This window comes from Pezoporus occidentalis, unplaced genomic scaffold (assembly GCF_034315485.1).
Source record: "Pezoporus occidentalis ecotype Australia unplaced genomic scaffold, CSIRO_AGI_Poc_V1 ctg102, whole genome shotgun sequence".
Taxonomy (NCBI): Eukaryota; Metazoa; Chordata; class Aves; order Psittaciformes; family Psittacidae; genus Pezoporus; species Pezoporus occidentalis.
The window spans coordinates 417444-441232 of record NW_026912801.1 but is presented as its reverse complement, the minus strand read 5'-3'; the positions used below and the strand labels follow the sequence as shown (position 1 = coordinate 441232).

Here is a 23789-nt window from a genome sequence, read left to right as displayed (position 1 = left end):
TCAGCTTTACTTCAGGCAGCAGAGAGCTGCCTGCTCCTTCCAGGTTAGCAGGGAACACACAGCAAGCACACTGCTTGGGCAGGCATAGGGCAGGACTGGGACTGTGGTCCTCATCTCCTCCCTAGTAGCTACATAATGCCTGGCTGCAGGAAGGGTGCTAGGCTGTGCCATGGGGACAGCATCCCACTGGAGAGCAGTGGGCCCTTTACACAGCAGCTGTCAGCAGTGGGTGAAGCCATGCCGAAATAGCACCTTTTGAAGCCTGCAAAAGGCATTGGGCTCCTTCCAGAGGAGAAGGGAGATGGAATGATGTCCAGGATGCAGAAGCAGAGGGGAACTCAAGAGTAAAACTATTTATTCCATCCCCGGTGCATTCTCATCTGTGCCAGCAGCGTTGTCCCAGTCCTTCTTGTGGTTCTGGAGAACCATCTGACAGAGCTGACTGTGGTCCAGAGGCACCTCCACTGCCCAAGAAAACATCCACCCCATCACACACACCCTATATACCTGTGTACAGCTATACATTCCCACTTATACACCTGGTAGGGCAGGACAGGCTGGGTGGGATTAGCTGGGGAGGACGGCTGACAACGGGATGTAGGAATCATGGATTGTCTGGCTGCATGGACACAGCCCTTCCCTCCCGCCTACAGCACTCACAGGCATCGATGGCGTTGCTGTTGTCGTTCAGGGTGGAAGGTGGTGGGCAGATCTGGGACCAGTTGATCTCCTGGAGGAGCTCAGGGCTTCCCAGCAGTGGGTTGGTGAAGGGCAGGTCCAGAGAGGTGCCTTCAGTCAGTGTGTAGCGCAGGATGGACTCCAGCAGCAGGAGCTCATTGGTCTTCTTCTCCATGAGACCTGTGTGGGAAGAAACACCATCCTACAGGGCTTCTGTGGGCCCAAACCCACCCCCAGATGTTTGCTGAGAAGGGGATCCATGGATTTCCCCATGGAAGTGCTGTCAGGCAGCTTGTCTCCCCAGGAACAAGAGTCCAAGGCTGGGTCCCACACCCAGAGCCAAGATGAGGGCTTGGGGGCCCACTGGGATCATAGAATCATAGAATCAACTAGGTTGGAAAAGACCTTTAGGATCAAGTCCAACCTTTAGCCCAGCACTGACAAGTCCACCACTAAACCACATCACTAAGGGCCTCATCTACATGGTTTGTGAGCACTTCCAGGGATGGCCAGGTTAGCTCCTGAATTTGCTGGGAATCTGGCATCACAAAATCACATTAGGGACACCCATCCATGATGGGACAGGGGGGTGAAACTAGCTCAATTAAAACACAGTGCAAGCAGGTGGCGGACATACAAGATCCAGGCCATGTGGCATGAGAAGATGGGCAGCCCTGACTCACCAAAATACTGCATCAGGTTCAGATCCGTGATCTCTCCTTTTTCTCCAAGCTGCTTCATTATGTCCGTAGTGTCGCAGTCGATTTTTCTGATCAGGATTTCCATGCTGGATTTGACCTGGCCCAGGATTTTGCTTCTCTCTTTGCACAGGTCTTCGTAGCAGTTGGCTTCCTCGGTGCTTTCCGTTAGATTTGTCTATCGGCAAAGGTTTTGCGAGGTGTCACACCAGTTCCCTGCTCTCCCCCCAGCCCCAGTCCCATCCACTTCCAGTCTGGACACCGGAGACGTCCCAGGAGAGGCTGTGGGATGCTCCCATCCCTGCAGGGGAAAGGCTCTGTGAAGGGGATCCTAAGCTCCCCATGCCAAGGACAAGGCTCAAGGGGGAGCAGGGTTGCCAGGAGCCCTCCAACCACCCTCTCACTGTGCACTGAGAGACAGGGCTGCCAAAGCCTATGCAGGGCCCTTTTCTGACATTAGCCAGAGCAGCATCAGCAGGACCAGACTCCCAAGGGGACATGCCAAGACAGACAGGGATCTGCTGCCCTTGCAGAGGGAAATCCTGGCTGCCTTACCTCCAGTTCCTTCATGAGATGAAAGCTCTTGGTCTTTGCATGCTTCTGACCCTTCATGAGGGATGCAATTTCAAGCTGTATAAACGCAAGCACACAAAGGGGATACTGCCTGAATGCCCACCAGATGTGCCTAACAGAGGCTGGGCACCATCCCTCCATCCTGGGAGCAGAGACATCCCACTTGACCCCTCTGGCCCCAGTCCAGGAGGGCAGGTGATGTCCCCTTCTCTCACTCCAGCTACGGAGTGAGGCAAAGGCAGCTCTTGGCTTTCCTGGATGCTGCAGTATTTTTGCTGGGTACACGGTGGCAGCATTGAGACACTTTTAGCTCCGAGAACACGGTTCTGTTTATCGGAGTTGTATTTTTAGCTATCTCTTTCCATTCCCCTAATCCCACCCTTATGGCAGGCTGAGAGCAGGGCTCTGGTGCGGGCAGTGATGCTGGACACACGGGAAAGGAAACACCCACTCCAGCCCAAAACCCACCAGCTGAGAGGGGAGACATGAAGAGCCTGGAACAGACCTGGAGTTCCTGGATCTTCCTCTGCAACTTCTGCATATCGTCATTGAGCTCAGAGGCATAGAGGAAGCAGGCGAAGCTCTTCTGCTCCTTCTCGACGAAGCTACTCAGCAGCTGGTCGACATTCCCATCCTCTGCCAGCTCCAGCAGGCGTTTGTAAGCCACTTCCCAAGTCTCAAAGCACTCCCCTCCGCTCTTCTTGGCCCTCTGGGCTGCTTTCAAGTCTGAGGGAGAGACAGAGAGCCCAGGCTGTGTGTGTCCCTGCAAGGTGCCCTTTACAGAGCCTTCCCTTGCAGGTGCTGAGGGGTTCAGTGTGGTGCTCAGGACAGGGTGGACCAGTGCCAGAGGGGGAAAAGGTGTCCTGGTTTCACACTGAAACTAAGCAGGGAAGTCACTGTCCTCACAGGAATGGGCCAAACACAGTGGGATCCCTCCCCAGGAGGATAAAAGGAGACATGGTTGCACTTAGGGGCAGCCGCCCCATCCCTCCCTCTGCCCCAAGGGCACACACAGTGCTGGGTGGTTATCACTGTTCATCCTTTTCACTTGTAGGGTGAAAGTTGGGTGAAGGAGCCTTTGGAAAGGGGAGAGGTCCTTCCTTTGGGGTTCAGTGATATAAATCACTTTAAACAGCCCCCTTGCCAGCTCTGCAGGCTCCTGGTTGGCAGTCCCAGCTGCACATGTTCTTTCTGCTCTGATACCTCTTTTCTTTTTGGCCTGTTCCTCCAGTTCAGAGCGATCAGTAAATCTGGCAAGCATGAAGGCTTTCAATTTGGTCTCCCGTGCAAGGATACGCTCCTGCTCCTGCATCTCGATGTGGTACTGGGCAGTGTCTGTCTTGTGCCTTTCGATCATGGCTGCAATCCTTGTCTGGGCCTCTGACCTGCACACAGAGAGCAGCAGCAGGTTACATCATGTGTACCAGCCTCCCTGATCAGACACCTAATCCTAGCACCCAGCTCTAGACAAGGGTGCTGAATCCTCTCTCTGAAGTTGAAATCTCTGTCTTTACATCAACACATCATTGGCATTGCCTCTTGGTGCTCAGTTTGCCACACAGGGTTCTCAAGGCCACGTACAGCTGCTCGTAGGCTTGTGTGGTTTGCTCAACAGCAGTGTTCATCCTTTTCTTCTGCTGATCCAGCTTTGTATGGAGCTTGAAGTAGAAGTTGTCCAAAACAGCCTTCTGGATTTGCAGGCTTTCAATCTCTTCTCGAAGCTTGTCATTTTTGGCCAGGATGGTATTGAAATGGACATTGGCCTGGGAAGAGAGATGCAAAAAGCTTGAAGCTGGTATAGGACTCAGGTCTCTGTTGAAAGACCTTGACCAGACTTAGGACAAGCAGTCTAAGAGATCTTAAGTTGGCCCTGCACTATCCTCCCCAAGACAGGGGAGGCAACAGTAAGTCAGGCCAACCACAACAGAGATCTGGAGCTGGCATTGTCCAAAGCAAGGTGGCTTCAGGCAGCTTGGTTTTATTGCTACACAGGTGCAGACCTTCAGGCTTCTCGGCATGGCACAAGTGCTGCATTTGGGTCACAAAGTTTGAAGGAGCCTTCGAGATATTCTGGGAGCAATCAGGCCAGGGGAACAGCCACGTCCTTTATGCAGCTCAGGCCAACCAAATGCATATGCACCATTCCCCTTTGTCCTTACTAAAAAGTGGGTTTCACACCTGGTCTCCAAAGGTGGGCAACAGGTTTGCTTACATTGTACAGACGCATCTCCAGTGTGTCAATCTGCTTCTGCAGCTGTTTGATACAGTTTGCTTGCTTCACCTTGCTTGCTATCAGGTTTTGCTTCACAACCTTTTTTTCCAGCTCTTCTATCTGCAACCCAGATTAAAAATAATAATTATCATAATAAAAGGAAAGCTTAATCTCCACCCCTGTGTTCTGGACTCTTGTCAGGACACTAAGCCAAAGAAAATACCCACTGTTGACTTGAACTACAGCAACCATGTCATTAATGATCTCACAGTTATAGAAACAGCTTTAATCCCAAAGGATCCCATCCTGCACATGCAGAAACATAAACTGTAACTAGGAATGGGTTTACTTTCATGTCATGAAGGAAATGTAGCTGCCTCTGGAGGGAAAGTCAGCAGGTGTTGGACAAGGCACAGCAGCACTCTGCATCAAGTGGAAGAGGCAATGAGGATGGGGTTTTGGTAGTCACATTGTGCTGGCCAGACAGGGATCTGTGCAGTCATCCCTGGGACTGAAAGGAGAAAAACTTCTTCCAGAAGTGAGATGCTGCCAGAGGAAATAAATCCAGGAGAAGAATAAAGTAGTTGGAGAACAACGAAGCAGGGAGCAGGTGGGAGAGGAATGACTCAGCCAAGAGATCCCTGATGGAAAGCTAACCCTGGTGTGGAAAGCTCTGCAGCACCTATAGCAACTATAAACCATCCGAGCATGTTCCCTGATTTCTGTCACGGGCAACTTGTTCAGAGCAGGAAGCAGCAAGGACCTGTCGCTTCTGTAGCACTAGGTTTCCCTTGGCCTCAGACCAAATCCAACCAGCCTGCCCAGAGGGGAAGTAATGGTACATCCCACAGGTGCTGCTGCTCCTCAATTTGCCATGTCTCAGGCAGCACAACTAATGTTCCATTTTTGCCTCTTTTTCAGGAGGAAAAGTCAAGGGGAAAGCAAAGGGATGTTGCTTGACCCCAGGCAGGTGTGTGCCATCAAAGAGGAGCTGCAGAGACTAGGACAGCAAGGTTGAGGGTCAGACCTTACTTTTCCAGCCAGCACTGCTGACTTGAATGGCTCTATCCATTTGTCATTGTCATGTGTCTTTTGCCAGGAGGCAGTATTATGTTCCAAGACCTGAACTAAATGCATTTTACATTGAGGCATTTCAGCTCCAGGGATCACTCTGTGACTGCTCTGCTGTACCATGCTCAGTAGGAAACAGTCCAGATGTTCTTACCTGGTTGTCCAGGACAGCTAACAGTGCTTTTCTTTCTCTAATCAGACAATCATACTGATATCTGATCTGCAAAAGGTATTGGGCCTCTTTGCAATTTCTGTCATCCAGCATCCTATTTTTTGGGGACATGATCTGGCCTATTGTTAGTGACACCTCTCTCTGTTCTTGAGTCAGAGATTCTATTTCTTTTCTGTGAAAACAGAACCACAAATTACATTTAGCACATCCCATCTACAACACCACAGCAGGTCCTACACCCGCCCTCCATCTCAGCACCAGGGTCCCTAGATCTTAGCATGGAGGAGCTTTCCAAGCACAATGAAACTGAGTGAAGCTGAACTCACTCCTGGGCCAGTATTTGCTGTTTCAGGTTGGTACTGTAAGACTTCCTCTTCTCCATTGCTATCCGAAACTGTTTCTGCAGTCTGTTGATCTCGGACACAACCATCCTTTCTGACACCTTCACAGGCTCATCTGAAAGGTCCTGCCTCGAGGGGTGTCCTTGCCTCTGTCACAGAGAGGGAGTTTGGTCACTTGAGCAAATGCAACCAGCATTTTCTGGTAGACAGTGGAGCTGGACACAGGGGAGTGGGTTAATGGCATCACCTGCAGCTCTGTGTCAACACCAAAACCAGAGCCACGTAAACCAACCCCATGAGTGGGTCTGACCAGCTTCAGAGCAAAGCCCACCATGCTGGTGGATGTGAACAAACCCAGCTTTGCCCAGGAGTGGAGCAGGAGTGCTCACATCCCCAGCTGTGCGAAGGTGACTTCTAGCTGAGAAACTGCCCAACAGGTAAGCACTGAAGCTGTGGCATTTAGATCCACCACTGCCTGTGTCCTCAGGTGTTATCTCCCAACCCTGCCTTCCCCAACACCCAAATATCAGGCCATGGACTCATCCCCAGCAGAATCAGACCCAACACCTTGCTAGCAGAAGAAAGCCTGGCTCCCTCCCCACCAGCCATCTAGCTCACTGCACCACAGCATCTCTTTCTGTAGGGAAGATCCCCAAGGCAGACTCAATTTAGTTTTGGTTTGTGCTTCAGTTTTTACCTTCGACTTCCTCATTTCTTCCAGCTAATTCTGCAGTCACCCTGCAGGCACCTTGGGAAGGGGAAGATAGAGCCTCCACGGGGACAGGCCTGCTTTCCAAGGGGAGAAACAAAACCTGGGTAAGGGGTTGGTTGTATGATTGTGTCCTTCGGGTGTTTTGGCACATAAGGAAACCATCACAGATGGCTGCACAATGAATAAAAGAAGAACATGTGTAGGGATGTCATCACGAAGCACGCTCCTCTTATCCAGTTTATAAGCAGGGGAAGAACAGATGGTTTGAGCTATTCCATCCCATTCAGTACCTGGGTTTCCATAGAAATCCCAGTGAGGCCAGACCCCCTGTGCCAGGAGGCAGAGTCCCCTGGAAGCATGAGCAAGGACATTGCCTGGATGCAGCCCCCATCCCTCTGCAGCACTGGGGCCGACCCCCCAGACCTCACCCACAAAGCTAGTCCCACCCCACCCAGCCCCCCTGAAGCCGTCCAGGCTCCCCTGTAGCCCGCAATGCTGCTCACCCTGCTGCAGGATGCTGCAGTTCTTCTCCAGCCAGGGGGCAGGACCACGATGGCAGTCAGTTATTCCCCAAGAACAGCCCCTATTTCCAGTGGGAAGCACAGAAGCAGTTAAGAACCCATCAGAGGGCGGGTACCGGTCCGACCCCGGTTACCATGACAGCAACATCACACCAGAACGTGGACGTGTTCTCCACGGGGACCATCACCAAGGAGGGTGGCCAGGGAAGTGCTGGGAGCCCCCATTACATGGACCAAAGGGGTTTCCATGCCCCAAAACCAGCCCCGAAGCATGTGCTCTGATGTCTCCGTGGCTGCGTGTCCACAGCAAGCAGAAACCCTCGTTTTACTGGTTCTTGCTTCCCTTTGAATATTTCAACCATCCCATAACCTGGGACTTTGAAGCCTTTTGCTCTAACTGGAAAGCAGAACCCAGGGTTTCACTGTCAAGAGCCACAGAGTTGCCATTCCCTTCCCTTCCTTGCAACCAGCTCCCTGGACATCATACCTAGTTTCAATCTGTTTTGCTCATGGAGAAGCAGCAATCACCACATCGCTGCCACTGCCTCAGCACCCAGACACCCTGGAGATGCCTGCCATTGGGAGAACAGGCACTGCCAACGCGGGGACAGAGACAGAGCCAATACAGGGAACAAACTAAGGATTCATACCCGCTTCTCTCCTTTCCATGCACACGGGAGCTGTGGGCTGAATCACAAGGGCTATGATAATCCCTTCCTCATAAGATGGAGCGCGTGTCCAGCTTCTTCCCAGGGATTCAGCAAACCCTGCGATCCCTGGAGGGCAGAAGCATGAGGTAGAGCTGGAGGCTGCAGCAGGGCTGTGTTTTGTAGTCCTTGTGCTGCTTACTCAGCTGCGGGATGAAGGGGAATAGAGAAGTGCTGAAGGTGAGCAAAGGGCATCCGTGTCTCGGTTTGCAGAGCTGCGGTGAGTTCAAGGCAAAGAGCAAAATCCCCAGCCAGCACATCACTCCTGAGGCTGCCCATCCCCGTTAGCCTGGAGACTTTGATGAGCTAACAAGCCAGTCATCAAGTTCCAGGCTAATTCACAGCCAGATAGGCTCTGAGGATGCGTTTAATTGGAAATGATTTTCATGGCAAAAAGCAGAATGTGACGTTAGATAAGAAGAATCTCAACCAAAAGCAGAGCAACGCTGGGAAGGCACCAGAGCCTGAGGGTCCCACAGGGGCCCAGGGAAGCTCCCAGAGCTTTTTGTGCTGTTCCTGCATGAGTGACAGCTCCGTGGGATAGTAACAGCAACATCTCCAGGGATGAAGTTGTCACTCTGTCTCGGTGGCCCTGGCTGTGTCATACTGCAGATCCCCTTCTCTCCAGTTTGCTTCTCTTCACCCTCAGCAGAAATAAGGCCAAACCTCCAGTCCAGAGTAAAGGTAGAGCTGCAGGGGTGGTCATTATTTTCCCAGAAGCAATGCTGCTGAATGGCTCAAACGCCTATTTTCCCTTGGCTTGGACTAGTCCAACCTCAAAATACAGCCCATATTATCTGTCCTTTTTGTGTTCCTTCTCCATGGACCAATTCTCAATTGTTTAGCAATGAACAAGTCAGTAAATTAAACTATTGAGGAGGGTTCTGACTTGGTAGAGTCTGTGTCTGTCACACTCATTTATTTTACTAAAGGAGGTTGTTTTCACCCAAACAATGCTCAGCTGTCAGACTTGCTCTGAGTGAGGGTGACTTCATTGTCTGGATGGACCTTTAAGCTGTGGCTGAGCAGAACAGTAATCAGAGCAGGATGAGATAGTCTGTAGCATCTGAATCCAACAAATCTTTGTCTTCTGGGAAAAAACAGAAGAAAAGTGACTTTCTATGCAATTCTCACTTAACCCATCTTCCCTGATTTAATAGGTACATTTAGCACTGATTGACATGGAGAAATTATTCCTTCAGCTGAAGATCTGTGGTCCAATTAAAACTATTTGTACTATTTTAAGGGCAAAATTCTGATCTCTGCAAGCAGCACAATTCCTTCCCGACTTCAGCAATGATTTCCCCATTTCACTGGATCCAGCTAAATGGTGGCGGCAGGGGACGGTCAGAACTGGGCTGACTCTGATGTAAGCTCATCTTTTGAGCATCCCATTGACGTCCAAGAAGATCTCTGGGGTAAGCCAGAGAATAAGGCCCATATTTTCATGCAAATTTAATACATTCATGTTACCTAATGCCTATTTATAACAAATCCAGAACTTAGTTCTACTTAACCCGTCTTTGGTGTTTGACACATGAAATCTGTGAGTCAGAGGACTATATATGGAACTGTCAAAACTTTCTTTTTTCCCTCCTCTAAAAGCCTGGATTAAATCTTAATCAAACTCCCATCAGCTCCAGCAGTAGTGCTGGGAGGTGCAGGAAGATGCTCACAACTGCTAAGGCAGCTGAGGATGGGGAAAGATCCTCTCAGCCAGCAATCCAATGGCAAAACCTTATAGAAGAGGTCCCAAATTCAGGCACACACTAGGTCCACCTTTGCTGAAATGTTATGTCATGGACCTGCAGGGATTCCTTGGCATCACGGTGTCACCTTATCGAGACTTGGCTTGCGAATGGCCTCCCATGAGCACATCTTCTCCCCAGGTTTTAGTTCTTTCCTCTGAAGAATGGCTATCTTCATATGTGCATGAACCATACCAACCTTCATGCAGTTTTGGTCCTAAAAGCATTGCAAATGCATTGACAGTTGTAGACCTGCAGCCTTTCGCAACTGGCCTGAGTTTTGCTCTGTTTGTTACAGAAAAGGTTTATTAAAATACACACCATCTAATCCTCAAATGCTGAGCCATTCTCTCCCTGCATGATGTCACTTCTCCTTGCCTGCCTGTCCTCAGCACACACCCTTCTGGGAGAAAAGGCTCTCATGCCCAGCATCTGCAACAACACTGCAAACATCTGATGCAATTTTCCTGATTTAACACTTAAAACCTCAACAAAATCAAAGCCAAATGTGCCAGAGACTCTACAAGCACGCAGCAGGACATCGTTCTCACGCTGGAAGTCTACAGTGTAAAAATAACAAGTGCATATCCATCATATCTATCATTAGAGATGACAAAATAGCACAAAAGTCACTGGCTTTCACCTCTAGGTATGTTTTTCCTGACAGACTGTGAGTGCAGCAGCAATGGCCTTTAGGTAGCGGGATGGGGTAGAAATGTTTCTACGTATGGCTTTAAGTTTTAAGAGGAATTGGTACTAAGCAAGGAGAAGGGAGGCTGTTCACTGCCTCCTCGATTACAGCTGTAATTCCTCTTCACTCAAAGAGGAAATTGTCATCATAATTTCCTGCAGATGGGTCTCTTCTGAATTGCTGACACCAAGCAAAATGTGATTTCCAGCAGGGAACCGACTCCGTGGCGTTACTTGGTGGTTTTTAACGGGTCATTTTAGGAGCAAGCTCCCCAGGGCTTGACTTTGGGAAAGTAAAACTCTTTTCCACTGCAGGCTCAGCCCCTCCAGCAGAGCCTAATGACATGGATTCGCTTCATCTCTCTATGCTAACTTTGCCTGCAGCAGGTACACCGTGCTAAATTACTGCTCAAAGGCTGCAGCCGTAGGGGGGGGGAACACAGAAGCAAAATAGCTGAGGACGTGCTGCCATCTGAAAGCAAGAAAAGACCTCAGAACATTTCACTGGCCTGAGGTGAAACCTGGCATGTAGCAAACACTCATCTGCTGCAGGAGGGACGACTTTAGCTAGAGTAAGAGAAGAGAACAGAGGACTCAAGGACAGGGCTATCGCAGAAGCTGCTGTCACACAGGGTCTTGCCTGACTGGGACGAGTTCTCTGTGTAGATAACATGGGGTTTTGCTTATGATTTAGGCAAAGCCTTGCAAAGCAAAGCTCTGAGCAGGGCTGCTCAGCAGGTTTGGAGAGACGCAGCCATTTTACAGCATAAAACCCAAGCAGGAGGCTGGGTTTTTGCTTAAGGGTGGGATGTGCAATGCAAGAGCTCTGAAAGTCTGGCAGGACACTTGGCTATTCCAAGCATAAGCCCAGCTAATAAATTCCCACCGTGACCTCCCAGATCCCATTCTTCCCCAGGAATGTCTGTTGGCAAATCTAGATGCTGTGCTGGAAATGGTCTGTGCCAGATGCAGATGGAGAGCACTGGGAGGAGAGGTGAGAGGGGTGGTTTGTGGCTAGGAAAGCAGGACATCATGGGGGGAATCAGGGAGGAAAATTCCTTCCCCACAGAACCCGAACAGCTTTGTGTCAGCTCTGGGTAGAGCTGGGCAGCACAGGAGAGCACAGCAGGTACAGCCTGGTTTAGAAGAGCTATTTCCAATTAATCATTCCTGATTACCGTCCCGTGCAATGCTCTTGATCAGGACTAAGAATACCTTACTAGTTGAACTCACTCTGCAAGTGGCTTAAGGCAACTGAGGATTTGCCTATATAAGATCACTCAGGGAAACTATTTTGAATTAACATTTAAAGGCAATTAATTAAACTGCTGCACGGGTGTTCTGCACCATCTGCATTCAGGTTATCTTTTACTTTACTTTTCCAAACCAAATGAAGGCCACTTGATCGCTGGGTTGGGCACAGGAGGAAAGAACCCTGGGGGAGCCCACAAGCCCCAGGGAAAGCAAGAAAACTGAAATAAATATGCCTGGAGGAATTGCACCCGAGGTGCAGCCCAGTGTGCTGTTGATATGGACAGCCCCAGGCTTTTCTGTCTCTTCAGTTTTGGCTTTATGGGAGAAGCTTGGGCACGCTGGGGTGTCCTCTTCCAACAGCAATTGTAGCAGTGGGCAAGAAACTGGGTGCACTAGCTGCTCTCCTTCTGGGTTAGTGATGTTAATGCCTGATTAAGTAGGTGATGGTATGAGACAGTAAAGTGCATGGCCAAACACGGCCAAACAAGGTGGATAAGCAGGGTTTTCCTGCCCAAGCATCAGCCAGAGCAGAAAGCCATAGACACAGAAGCAAGCAGGGCCATGGGACAAGGCAGAGCAGGGCTCCTTCAGCACAAGCCTCCCTGGAGAAGAGTCAGCCCATCAAAGCCACTTGCAGACTGCTTTGATTTAGGACGTGTCTCCTTGTAATGAGCCTGTCTTGGCCCTGCCATTTTTCTGAGGCAGAGTTTCAGACCAGCTCACGCCGAGAATAGCCGCGTTCCCAGCCTGCCGCCAGCACCACATCCCTTCTCTGGAGAAGGAACAGATTGTTCTGAACAGCCTGGTCCATTTGCCATTTCGAGGAGCTGGCTGGATTTGCTGTTTATTGCCACTCACTCAGCAACTATCTTTTGCAAGATTGCAGCTATCAGTTGCCTCTCTCCCATTAAGCGTTGCCTCATACCCCTTGCTGCGGGTCCAAGGCTTTATGAGGGACATCAGCTGACTTTTGTTGTTACTCAAGAGTTGATTTAAATTAAAGCTTTAGAAAAGAAAATCCCAAGGGTTTGGGCTGCATATTTCTCTTAGTGTAAATCTGAAGCAACTCCCAAGGAAATGCTGAGGTGACACTAATGAAACTCGGGTTATAATGAGTCCTCCTGGGTGTTTTGCTCCATGTGTTAGCACACATTTCTAGGACTAGTTCAAAAAGAAGCTGCTCAGCTCAGAAATGTGTTAGAAGGGAAAGTCTCTCTCTAGCCCTGCTGCTGACAGTGATTTGCCATAGGTTGGGTGTGCAGGAATGGTCATTCCCACTGGCTAAAAGCATCGTTCTCCCTCCCATGAACAGCCCCTGCCTTTCCCAGTCCCTGCTTTTCCCAGTCCCTGTTGGTACCTCCTCTGGGGTACCAGCGCTGGGCTGGCCAGGCAGAGGGATGCAGGGATGCAGCCATCCCCTGCCTGCTCACTGCTCAGAGGGAGGAAAGGAGCTGCGCCAGTTGCTTGGCAACTCCCCTGAATATCTCCATCCTGTCAGAAAACATTTTTTCCAGCCATTCAATGGGTTTCTCAGGAGCAGGATCAGGCCTGGCTGATCAGGTGGTGTTAAGAGACCACACATTGTACCTGGAGGGGCTGCACACTCTCTTTGGTCAGGTCCTGGCCGAAAGCATGGGCTGTAAAACACAGCTCCCAATGGGCACTGCACAGCAGGGAGGGCTGTAAGGAGGATGACAAGGCTTCCTGGGGCTCCTACATCCCCATTTCAGCCTCTGCTCAGGGATCATGATGCTTTATATCATCCTTGTGCTAGCAAAAGACAGGGAATGGAGTAGTCTCCCCTTCTCCCATCTGCAGGCAACCCATGGATAGGACATGGAGTTTGGAGGGGGAATGAGTGGCTGACGTGAACCCAGGCAAGCTGCTCCCTGCACCCTTCATTAGCTGCCCCCCTTGTTCTCTCTAGACTGAGAGAGAAGCTGAGCTAGGCTGATCCTACCTTAGTCTTTGTGTCTCTCCATCACTATGGAGCAAGACTGTGGCAGCACAATTCCCTGCTCATCCAGCCAGGCTTTCCTCTGACATCCCATGCTTCAGCTGTCCTTGAGTCTGTACCTGGCTTCTTTAATCCCCCAAATTGAGCAGTCAATCCTGACCTGAAAACCCGTCTAGCTCTTCTATGACTGCAGTCTTCAATCTGTGTGCAGTGAGGAAGGAGAAGGAAGACAAGCCAGGTTGCATCCTTTGAGCAAAGCTGGGGCCATGCTGAGCTTGGTGGTGAAAATACAGCTGAAGAGGAAAAGGGCAGGAGCTAAGGAAACACGAAACAGCCCCAAATCACTGCCAAGCAGGCTGGATCCCAACACATACAGCATCCCTCTGCATTTCTACTTTGCTCTGCTCCTGTTTGCATTTTGCACGGGAGATGCTCCTGGCTTTGTCACCTGCCCAGTTTGTGTAGGACCTCATCCTTCTGCTCAGAGCTAATGAAGGGGGGAATTTCCTCAAGGAAAACAGAATGGTCTCAGCCTGAAAAGGCTATTTTCCTCTGGATTTGTTGGTTAGGAACAGAGGCTGGAATTTTCCTCTCGGCTATGCTGACACAACCCCTTCTCCTCCAGCGTGGGAGGAGAATTTGGCCTGCTGGTATCTTATGCCAAGTTTAGATCGGGATAATGATATACTGTTCAGATTTCTATAGATTCTCAGGTCACTTTGCAAACACAAATTAATCTTGACAATGCAGCTGCAAGGAAATGGAGGTTTATTGTTTCTCATTTGAAGAGAGGGAAGCTGAGACACGGGCAGTACATGCTTTTTGCAAGGTTGGAGAGAAAACAAGTGCTGGGAGCAAACCAAGGGTCCCGAAATCCTTTCCGCTTCTTGTGGTGCTGCAGAGCACTCCTTCCCACACAAACCTGTTCTGGAGCATGGTTTTACACCAGCCCAAAACGTAACTCTCTTTTATATTTAGCTCCCAGGTTCTGTAAAGGCACATTATGTAACAGACCTCAAGCATGGCATTTTATAATTTACCAGCTCAACTTGTGCTGCTTCTATAATCCCACTGGTGCAGTGTATTCCCTGGCCCAGCGCACAGCCCGCTCCCATCTTCCTTCTGAGCTGACAAAACACCCCACTGGGCACTCAGCTGCAGGTTTAAAACCCTGTGATATGCCATCCCCATGGCCCCAGACTTCCACACCATCTCTCTCAAGCAATTAGTGCTGTTGTCAGCTTCCATTTTCATTGTCAAGTTTGTTGTTCCTCCAAGAGGAGGACAGGAGGTAGCTGGATGTGCTGCTCTCAGAGAGCCAGTGGGAAATCCTCTTTTGGGCTGCAAAATGATCCCACAGGCTCTGAAGTCCCCAGGGACAAGTGGGGGAACCCAGAGCTCTGTAGGGATTCCCACACATTCCTCCAGCAAAAATTGGTGCTCCCAAAGCTGGGGTGAGTGACTGAACAGGCAGTCAGCACCATGTGGGGATAGCTCTGCTGCCATGCAGTCCCTGTATCCCTGCTGCTCCTGTCCTCAGGCAGTGGACTCCATGGGTCAGAAATGGGAGCTTTATGCCCTGGGATGCACCCCCAGGGAGAAGAAACCCAACCCTGAAGCTCCGGAAGCCGCTTGGTGTCTTTGATGCTCAGTGCTCCCGACAGCCTGTCTGGTTCTCTCCAGCACAAGAGCCTGACGCTTTGGGAAGGTCCTGCATTACCACACACACTCGTCCCCACACGTGTCCTCTTCCTCTGACTGACGCTGAGTTAAGCACAGACCCACTGGAGCGGGAAGAACACGTTGCCTAATGGTGAGAGCTCAGCTTGCTCCTGCCTGCAGCAAACTGGTGCTGCTGAGCTTGGGACAGAGTTTTCCCAGCAGCTCCTCTGCTCCAACAGCGAGCATCCTCCCACACAGTGGGTCCTGTCAGGGGATACAGGTCTGCTCCAGCACAAAGCAGGGCAAGGAAACACCAAACCACAGCCACATTGCTCCTTTCTAGCACTGCAGCACAAGCCCAGTGTGCCAGTAGCCTGCTGGGGAGGCTGTGCAGATGCATTGCAGGTTAAACACCGTTGCAGGGTTGACACCTCCAAGGTGAGCTGAAACTGGCAGGACAAACACAATTGACAACATTTCTGGCTTAAATCCTTGCCTGCAGGCAGAGGCAAGAAGCCACATGAGGAATATTTGCTGAAGAGCAGCAAAGGAGGGCACTCTGGCTCACTGTGAGTGCTGCAGCCCCTGGCCCCTCTGGTGCCATGAGCCAACAGAGCTTTGGGGGAGAGAGAGATAGACAGCCCTGCTGTGCTCATCTCCAGACCAGGAAAAGAGGGCTGATCTCTCACCTCTTTCAGATGAGCCAAGCAATAATATGGAATGGCCTTAAATCCTGCCATGTGCCTTTTCAGTACATTATTTCTATCATAATATATATAAACTGGAGCTACCTGGAAGTTTTGCCATAAGCTTATGTGCCTGGTGCCGATGAGATACCTCATCCTGCTGCTCCCTTCCTTTTCCCTCCAAAAGCTGAGCACTTAACTTCCAGATTATTGTAGGCTTCAACATCTGCAATAAACAGAAAAAAAACTTGGTGTGTGACTCAGAAAGGGACAAGGAAATGACCAGAAACTTCAAATCCTGAGCTGAAAATACTGTTTTACTAAAAATACACGTCCAGCCCCTTTCAGTGCATGAGACTGTCTCCGCCCTGGGAGGTGAGTTTCAGTCACATCACTGAACATCAGTGTCAAACAAGTCAAACAGAAGAGCATTAATTAATCAAGCAGTTGATGGCCCAGCATTTAAAGGCTGTGCTTGGGAGAACCTGGGAGCAGCAAGCAGAGGATTTAAAGCATATTTTCGCACTCCCAGCTGGAGCCAGAGACATCCCAGATCCAGAGCAGGGTCAGTAAAAGCACAGGGATGTGTGGTCATCCTGCCTGGGCATATATGACAATTCCCATATTAATTACAGCACAATAAAAAACACCAAACAAAAATGAGCTTGTCCACATGGCCAAGCTCTCAGCACATGAGGACTGGTCACCTATCGTGGTCACCTGCACCCCTGGAATTCCCAATCCCTCCTTGCTCCCTGGTGTTCAGGCCCGTGGAATTCACCAGCAATACCACAGTTTCACCAAGTGACTTACATCTCTTTGGACTTTATTTCATCCCCATTCCCCACTTTCCCATGGAAATGTTACAGTGGGTCAAGATGCTGCGGCTCCTGGAGCATTTCTGGCATCGCCTGCTGGATGAGATGGGGCAGGTCACTTCACTAGCTGGGGCTGGGAAGAGATTGCACGCTTGATAATAAGTAAATGCATTGTAAAAATAAGTGCAATCTTGATAAAAATATTAATTAATTAAAATATGCCTGCAGTCAAGCAATATAACACTGCAGCAAAGAGCTGATGGCTTGTCCCACCTCCTCCTCCACAGATGGCAGCAGGGACTGAAGCACACCATCATGGTATAAAGGGCACCAGGAAGTATGGCTCATGAGGGAGAACACCCAGGTCTGGAAAACATCATCTGAGAAACCAAAATTTAAGAGGGTGCAGGAAGAAAGAAAACAGAGGCAACGGTGGCTGCTTGCCTTGTTCTAACCTGTTGCACATGCTTATACTGCTGTTAAAATAGAGAGAAAGCTGCTGTTAACCTCGGTTGAAAGAGCAATGAAGACCAAGCATGACCCAAGGTCATGGCTGTGAAGGGATCTCATCGGCTGGGTAGGCTCTGCAGCAGTCTTTTGGGGGTCTCTGAGCCACCCCAATGCTCCTACACAGACCCAAACATCAAGCAGGTCTCAGGGGTCAGCCCACAGCTTGTGTTCCCCCTGGGCATGTCCTCAGCAGCTGCCCCCAGCACGTGCCATGGCTTTACTTCCTCATCTGGGGAAGGGCAGTGACCTTGTACCGCTTATGTCTCGTGTGTGCCAAGTTACAGCTATAAAAGGGAAAAAAGTTCAGCTGAAAAATACAGCTCACCTTTTTATAGAAGAATATGGGATCTGTTACATTTCAGCTGAAACCCTTCCAAAAGGCCAGGTGGGACTTTTTCTATATATATCTAGATAAAACCATTTCTTTCAATAAAAAAGAGCTCTGGCAACTATCCCATGCCAAGACATTTAATTGAAGCCACACAAAAGGCAGCTGGTCTCACCAGCAACTGCACTTCTATCGCCTCCAGAAAGCCTGACGCACAGATTCACAACCAAGGATGGATGTCAGCTGTCAGGTCCCTAAGGCTCTGCAGTGACCTACATGCTACCAAGAAGGAAAGATACCCAACGCTTGTTTGAGGTTGCACTGGGAGAAGTAGCAAAGGTAGCACGGCTCAGCAGAGGGGGGTCACTGAGCCAGGAGATGGGGTGAAGCATCCCCCATGCACTGCCCAGAGAGAACCTCCTCTCCCAGGGAGCTTGTGGTATAAATCCATTGGTGCATGGAATTACCCAGGAGCAGCCATCTCTTCCTCACCCTGTGTTAGAAAAGTTAAATGAGAGTGTTGGGAGGTGCCATGAGAAGGTTTGGTCTGACCCACACCAGCAGAACCTTGTGTGGGGTGTCCACTCCAACTTCAATGTGACTCCTGTCACCGAGCGCATCTTTGCTTGTGCCAGCTTGGTGGCAGTGGGCTAAGGTGGGATTTCTCACAGTGGCTGGCCATGAGTCCTGCGTGATGGTTGTCTGGATGGCAACATGAGGCCAATCCCTCTGCTGCAGCTGGATCCGACATGACAATGCTCAGTGCTTGAGCTGAAAGGACCAGCACAGTCCTCTCTGCTTCATAACACGTGTTCCCTTTTCATATGTGCCATGTTGTCCAAGGCAACATCCCCTCAAGCTTCGCTCTCTGTCCATAGTTTGTTTGCACTCCTCTCCCTTTACCACAAAGCACATTAATTTCTGCAACCACCTCTATAATAAACCCAAACCCACCAAACTCAGTGGCGAACATCCCCTGGAAGGGAGTGGGAATTCAGCAACAAGATGTAATGATATATTTGAACCCTAAATGCAGCCTTGAATAATCAGAGCTGTTCTGGCCACGAGGTGAATGCTTCTTCTAATAGTTTTTCTTTGTAAATGTAAGAAACAGACTGCCCATGCCCACATTCTCTTTGAGGCAGAAGTTTAACACCAGCCCCCATGACCAGCTGGCTGACCCAGAGCTGATGCAATGCTGAAGTCTCACCCAATCCCAGTCTTGCACTGGGCTGAATCTCACCCGCTGTTCAAACATGTGCAGGGTGTTTGTTCTTACTGCAAACAAGGCTTCTGTTTTTAAAGGGTAGAAAAAAAATCATATGAAGTAAAACACGGAGCGAAAGAAGGAGAAAACCAAGTTCCCGGAGAAAGCAGAGACTGGAACAAAAGTGGCAGGTTTCCAAGGCTCCCTGTTGTCCATAGATTAATGTTTCCAACTCTCCTGCCTCACCTGCCTCCTGACAGCATACGTGCGTATGGAAGCATTTACGTAAAAGCCCAATTTATTGGCTAAAACCCACTATTGTGTACGTTATCATTCGCAGCCCTCAGATTTATCACCACACTGAAACCAAAACACTTGTGATTTATCCCCAAAGACACCTGGCTGCAGTGTGGGAGAGAGCCTGGCTTCACCACTTTGGCTCCATGTGCTGTGACCCAGAGATGGGATTGCAGATACCAAGGTCACGTTGGCTTTAAACCAGCTCACAGCAGCACCCAAAGCACTGTGGGTCTGTGGTGAGCCTTGTCCACACCACGATCTCTCCAAGGGTGCCAGGGGCTTTGCCCAGATGAAGCTGCCCATGACATGGAGGAGAAACCATCCCAGAAGAAAGATATTTCAGGGAAAGCATCCTCTGGATGCAGGTGCAGGTCTGTTGAGCCGAGAACTCAGCTCAGTGTGACTCAGGCTGAGGATTTCAGATGAGTTAAACCCATTTCATACCGACTCCCTCAACCGGATAATTACCATCAATTATACAGGCTTGAACTCTGGCCATACTCTCCCAGGGACCTGGGAGATGCTGCTCTTGTAAGAAGCTGCTTGCCCAGGGGAGCCAGCACAGGACCACACCTGCTGGGACCAGACCTCATCCTCCACATTGAGCCTGGTCCCGAGGGATGCTCATGGCAGAGGATGCCCCAGAGCATCACAACATCGTACCCAAGCTGTGCAGACAAATCAGAAGGGAATCCAGGGATCAAAGGTGATTCCAGCCACAGATTCCTCCAAATCCTTTTGTACGGATTTTGACGCAACGTTATGTAAGAGCAGCCCAGCTCCTGAAAATGTGCCAGGCTCATGAGCAGCGAGGAGGAGGTGAGAATAGAAACAAATAAATAAGCACACGTGGCAGCTTACCTCCACAGTGGGCCATGCTTTCAAATGCTGCCTGTGAGCAGAAACTCCAAGTGTCCAAGAACCAGCAGTGGGATTGGTCTCGATTTTTTGGAGTGTAAAGGAAAAACAAAACCTGAACCAGCAAAGCCACTGCCCTCTGAACACTTGTTGCATGTCCTAGACTTTGGGAAGCCTGCAGGCACTTGCTGTTGGGATTTCCCATGTACTTAATCTGCATTTCAGAATCCCCAGTGGAATTAGGGAACCCCAGGCTGTGTGGAAGATCTTTTTCTTGCTCCTGCATCTTAAGTGATGTGTCTCCCACTGGGGTCTGCAAAACACAGCAGCCCTTTGACCAACAGCAAATCAACAGACTTTCATCTTATTTCCATGTTCCCACTCCCCTGACAGCTCTCCTGGTCCTCCTTTTTCAACTGTTTTAATTAGAGAAACAGCTCATCCACGAAGCAGAGTCATGCTGGGGTAAAATCAGAGGAAGCAAAGGCACCTGTGTCCCAGGCTGCTAATGTGCATTTCTGGCCAATGCAATGAGGAACATGCACACAATGCTTTCTTCAAGCCACGTGAAGCTGAAGCTGCACAAAAAGTCCCACTTAATCTTTCTGAGACCAGCAGATTCCACACCATGGAACAACCCACATCCCTCTGTAACCACATCCAGGCAGACAAAGGTGAGAGCCACCCTGCTCCCCAGCACCTCTCCCCTCGCAAAGCCTCTCCTCACCAGCTGAGGGAGGGCTTAAAATGCAGTTTTTCCCTTTCCCTATCCCTCAGCTGAGCTTTGGTGGAGTGGATTGATTCTTGACCAAAGACGAGAAGACGGGAGCTCCTCTCCATCCCAAAGCAGAATCAACTGCTTTGATGATTCACCATGGCTGTTCTCCACCTAAAGTAGGACAAAGCTTACTTTAGCACCATTTTTCCTCTCTTTCTAAGTGACAAGGGATGCTCCTGTGTGGACAGGACACATGAAAATGTCTCATGTACCTGCTCTAGCTTTAAAAGTTGGATTAGTGTAAGAAATCCACCAAGGGGGTGGAATGTGCTCTGTTTTCTTAATCCAAATAGCTGTAGCAGGAAAAATCCTACTGTGGCCACTTCTATATTTGAAAAAAGTGACTTACGACTTTTATTGGTAGTATTTTTGCCAGTATGAACCTTCCAAAACTCACCAATAGACCATGTTTTCATTCAAAACCACCTTTCATCAGAAACCCATGAAGTACATCTTTAAAAAAACCCCAAAGGAAGTAGTAGAAAGGAAGGAAAGGCAAATCACACTTCTCACAAATCACATCAAAATAGCCTGTCTCAAAATTTTCTGAGCAAAATCTTTTCACATCTTTTATCAAAAATGTGATTTGAACAAACTTGAGATGGACTCGTCAGTGCTGTTGACAGCTTCTGTTGGTGAGAGATTGCAGACAGACGCCAGCTGCTGAGACTGTGAAACGGTTTGGGTAGAAATCAAGGTGTGCAGATACACCAGTGAGAAGAGTGTCTCCAACGGGAATCCTGCAGCTGGCTATCTGGGATGAGCCTTCATTTGGCTTCTGTACATGGTTTGAGGTGAAGCCAGAGGCTTGGGAGCAGCAGCTAGCCCTGAGCTCCTCACCACATCCCACACAGAGCAGCCGCCTGCCTGCAGTTTGCAGGGTTTGGTGCTGGAGGGAGATCACTGCTCTGCATGTTTTGTAAATAAAATATGACACTAAGAAAACACCTGCCTGTGCGTCATCAGCTCCCTTCCAAGCAGGACATGGACCCCTCCATCTCCACATCAGCCTTGCGGCATGTTCCAGCTGCTCTTCTTTTGTCTGACAAATCACCACCGCCTACCCCAAATCTCTGCAGCACCTGTAATTTGAGGGTCAGCAAAACATTTTAGACATCAGAAGCAAGAAGGATGGAAAAAAAAAACCTTTATCTTGATTGTAACACAAGGAAAATCTGGATGCAAACAGTAGGAGTTATGAAAACATTGAAATCGTGGCTGTGTATTGAGCTAGGAAAAATAACATTTGACCCACAAGTCACCCGCTTGTTTTTGCTGTGTTTGAACAGGCTGTGTAGATCTTTGTTTGAAATGTACACAAACACATTGGATTTCATGGACTTAGCAAATATGTAATCTAAGAGAAGGGGAAGTGTGGGTGACTCGCATTTCTTAGGATCCACCTACATACAGGGATAAAATAAGGGGATTTATTATTATCTGCATATATACAAACACATGTGTATATAGTGTACATACATATTATTTTATACACATGGCTTATGTATGTGTGAGTATATATTACGTATATATATGTACAAAACAATAATGTATGTAGGTGAGTATTATATATATATGTATCATTAAACACAGATTATGAACCAAGTGGCATGCGCATGAGATAGGGAGGACAAATCAGTGGGGAAAGATATTTTACATGGAGGTTTCCAAGGAACATTACCAAAGCAGTGATTTATTTGTGGAATTACAGGGAGGGGAAGGAGGAAAAGACACAAAGGTCTCAGAGCTGCGAGTGAGATAAACCGTACATCATCCTGTATGGAGCAAAGTGGAATGCAAATTGTAGACAAACAGAAAGAAGGGGGGGGGGGAATATAGGAACCACAGCTTCAAAATTACAGAATGCTTTAAGCTGTGTGCAGGGTTTAAGGACAAAGGGATTTCCCTGATTGTTCCCCCTCTAGAAATAACTCATTGTTGTGAGCAACACCGGAGAACAAAATAGTCTTGCACATTGGCCTGGGAACTCGCGTTAAAACATAGCGGATTCAATCCATATTGTTGTTTTACCAAATCAGCCTCAGACTGTGGCATCAGTTACTTATTTGGGACTTTTATTATCAACTACATGAGGAATAAAATTATCCACAGTGAGAACAATCAACCACTGGAATAATCTCCCCAGGGAAGTGATGGAGTCCCCAGCGTTGAACATTTTAAATACTCAGCTGTACAGGGTACTGGAACATCGTGTCGACTGTGCTTTTGCCAAGAAAGGTTGGACCAGATGAATCTCGAGGTCCTTTCCAACCTGGTATTATGAGTCTATGAGTCTATATTTATAACACCTTGGCTGGGTCCCCTTTCTAATCAGAGAAGCCGGTGTGAGGCGAGGTTTGTTATTTCCAGCAGAGAAAATACAGGTTATTAAAAGATAATTTCGTGGTGGCATTTTAATATTTCTGGCTCATCACAGAGGTTGCTGCTGTAGAGTCCTTATTCTTTATACCCACACAGCAAAAACCTACATGCGACAGACTTTGTGCATAAAACCACAGCCCCCTTCAACCAGGACACCAAGTACTGGCTGTCACTGTGGAGACACGGTGGTGATCGAGGTGATGATGGGGCCTTGACAGATTTGCCTTCAGCTGTCACTTCTCCCCTTCCCTCGTGGCTGCGCCTCCTTTAACAAGAATTGACGGTGCTTTGGACCTTGATATGGTTCGGCGAGTGAGACATATTCTTTGCCCTCAGTAGTGTTGTTGGAAGAGCCAGACCCTTCTAGAAGTAGGGATGTACTTGGGAATTCACTGGAAATTGAATTCCCATTTTGCACCCTGGAAGATGCCCCATTTCCCAGCGCATTAACAGGAGCGAAAGGGACTCAGCACCCCACTAAAACGTGTCCCTGGAGAAGGGATAACAGCTGAAGGATAAGACGAAGATCTTTCCAGAAAGGCCAGGGTGGTTCCTCTGGAAACACAGGACACATTTCCCTTTCGAAATAACGCAGCTAAGCCCAGGAGAACAACTTGCCCTGCAGAATTAAGAGAGGATTTGAAGGAGAAAGCAAGCATTTGGTGCAAAAGAACCAGGGGGGGGGCACTCCCCAGGAAGGTGCAGCACAAAAATAGATGTAAATCTGCAAAGGCTGTCACGTTGAAGTAGATCTGAAGTAACTCGATTGTCTTCAACGGGGTTACTTCGGGCTTACACCAGCGTGACTGAGATTAGCATATTGGCTTGGGCGTGCTCGTCATGATAAGCACAAGGGGAGGCGAGCTTGAAGCTGGGTTTCAGGTAAAATCAGTGTCCTCTTATCGCCTTCCTCCCGCGTTGAGGCC

The 23789-nt window shown here is 49.1% G+C and overlaps 1 protein-coding gene across 1 annotated transcript; it reads right to left on the bottom strand.

The window, feature by feature from the left end:
• Window positions 1-338: 338 nt before the first annotated feature.
• On the bottom strand, window positions 339-23154 carry CCDC63 (coiled-coil domain containing 63). Its single transcript, XM_062614385.1, has 16 exons — window positions 21430-23154; window positions 13338-13627; window positions 9755-9876; window positions 9522-9650; window positions 7629-8775; window positions 6443-6531; window positions 5731-5894; window positions 5387-5576; window positions 4162-4281; window positions 3531-3712; window positions 3153-3334; window positions 2455-2675; window positions 1932-2006; window positions 1362-1554; window positions 661-858; window positions 339-464 (listed from the first exon to the last, which is right to left on the bottom strand). The coding sequence occupies exons 6-16, from the start codon at window positions 6455-6457 to the stop codon at window positions 355-357; spliced, it is 1650 nt and encodes a 549-aa protein (XP_062470369.1). The 5' UTR covers window positions 6458-6531; window positions 7629-8775; window positions 9522-9650; window positions 9755-9876; window positions 13338-13627; window positions 21430-23154; the 3' UTR covers window positions 339-354.
• Window positions 23155-23789: the final 635 nt, after the last annotated feature.

What these genes read in the sequence shown, in the direction of transcription:
- CCDC63 (XM_062614385.1), bottom strand. An exon ending in ACACAAGCCTACGAGCAGCT is followed by an intron (nt 3,335 to 3,530) that starts GTACGTGGCCTT and finishes CTCTGTGTGCAG; the next exon opens with GTCAGAGGCCCAGACAAGGA. An exon ending in CAGCAACGCCATCGATGCCT is followed by an intron (nt 465 to 660) that starts GTGAGTGCTGTA and finishes TTTCTTGGGCAG; the next exon opens with TGGAGGTGCCTCTGGACCAC.